A 234-nucleotide genomic window follows, 5' to 3' on the forward strand; every position below is an offset into this window, starting at 1 on the left:
TTCTTTCTTCTTTCTTTACCTTTTCTTAGGGGATGTAATTGAATGAGAAGATCTTCATGGTCTCGTGTGTATTTTTCTAGAGTTTTTCTCCAGGCTTCTTTCATAAGGGAATTCTCTGGGCGCTGCTGGTGCTGCTGAAGTCGATTCAACTTATGGGTCATCTGGAGAATCTTTTCTTCGAGATGGAACCTCTGGGTCTCCAGCGCTTCTCTCTTCTTCTGCTTGTTGAGAATG

The 234-nt window shown here is 42.7% G+C and overlaps 1 protein-coding gene across 1 annotated transcript in view; it reads right to left on the minus strand.

The window, feature by feature from the left end:
- Positions 1–20: 20 nt before the first annotated feature.
- CSUI_001171 (39s ribosomal protein mitochondrial precursor) overlaps positions 21–234 on the minus strand; it is a gene marked incomplete at its 3' end in the record, with an annotated part of 2,632 nt that continues 2,418 nt past the window's right edge. Inside the window, exon 3 of the mRNA XM_068061377.1 lies at positions 21–218. Within this exon, the coding sequence (XP_067926645.1) occupies positions 21–218 (198 nt within the window). The remainder of the gene's footprint in view (positions 219–234) is intronic.

Source organism: Cystoisospora suis (genome assembly GCF_002600585.1).
Source record: "Cystoisospora suis strain Wien I chromosome Unknown contig_470, whole genome shotgun sequence".
NCBI lineage: Eukaryota > Apicomplexa > Conoidasida > Eucoccidiorida > Sarcocystidae > Cystoisospora > Cystoisospora suis.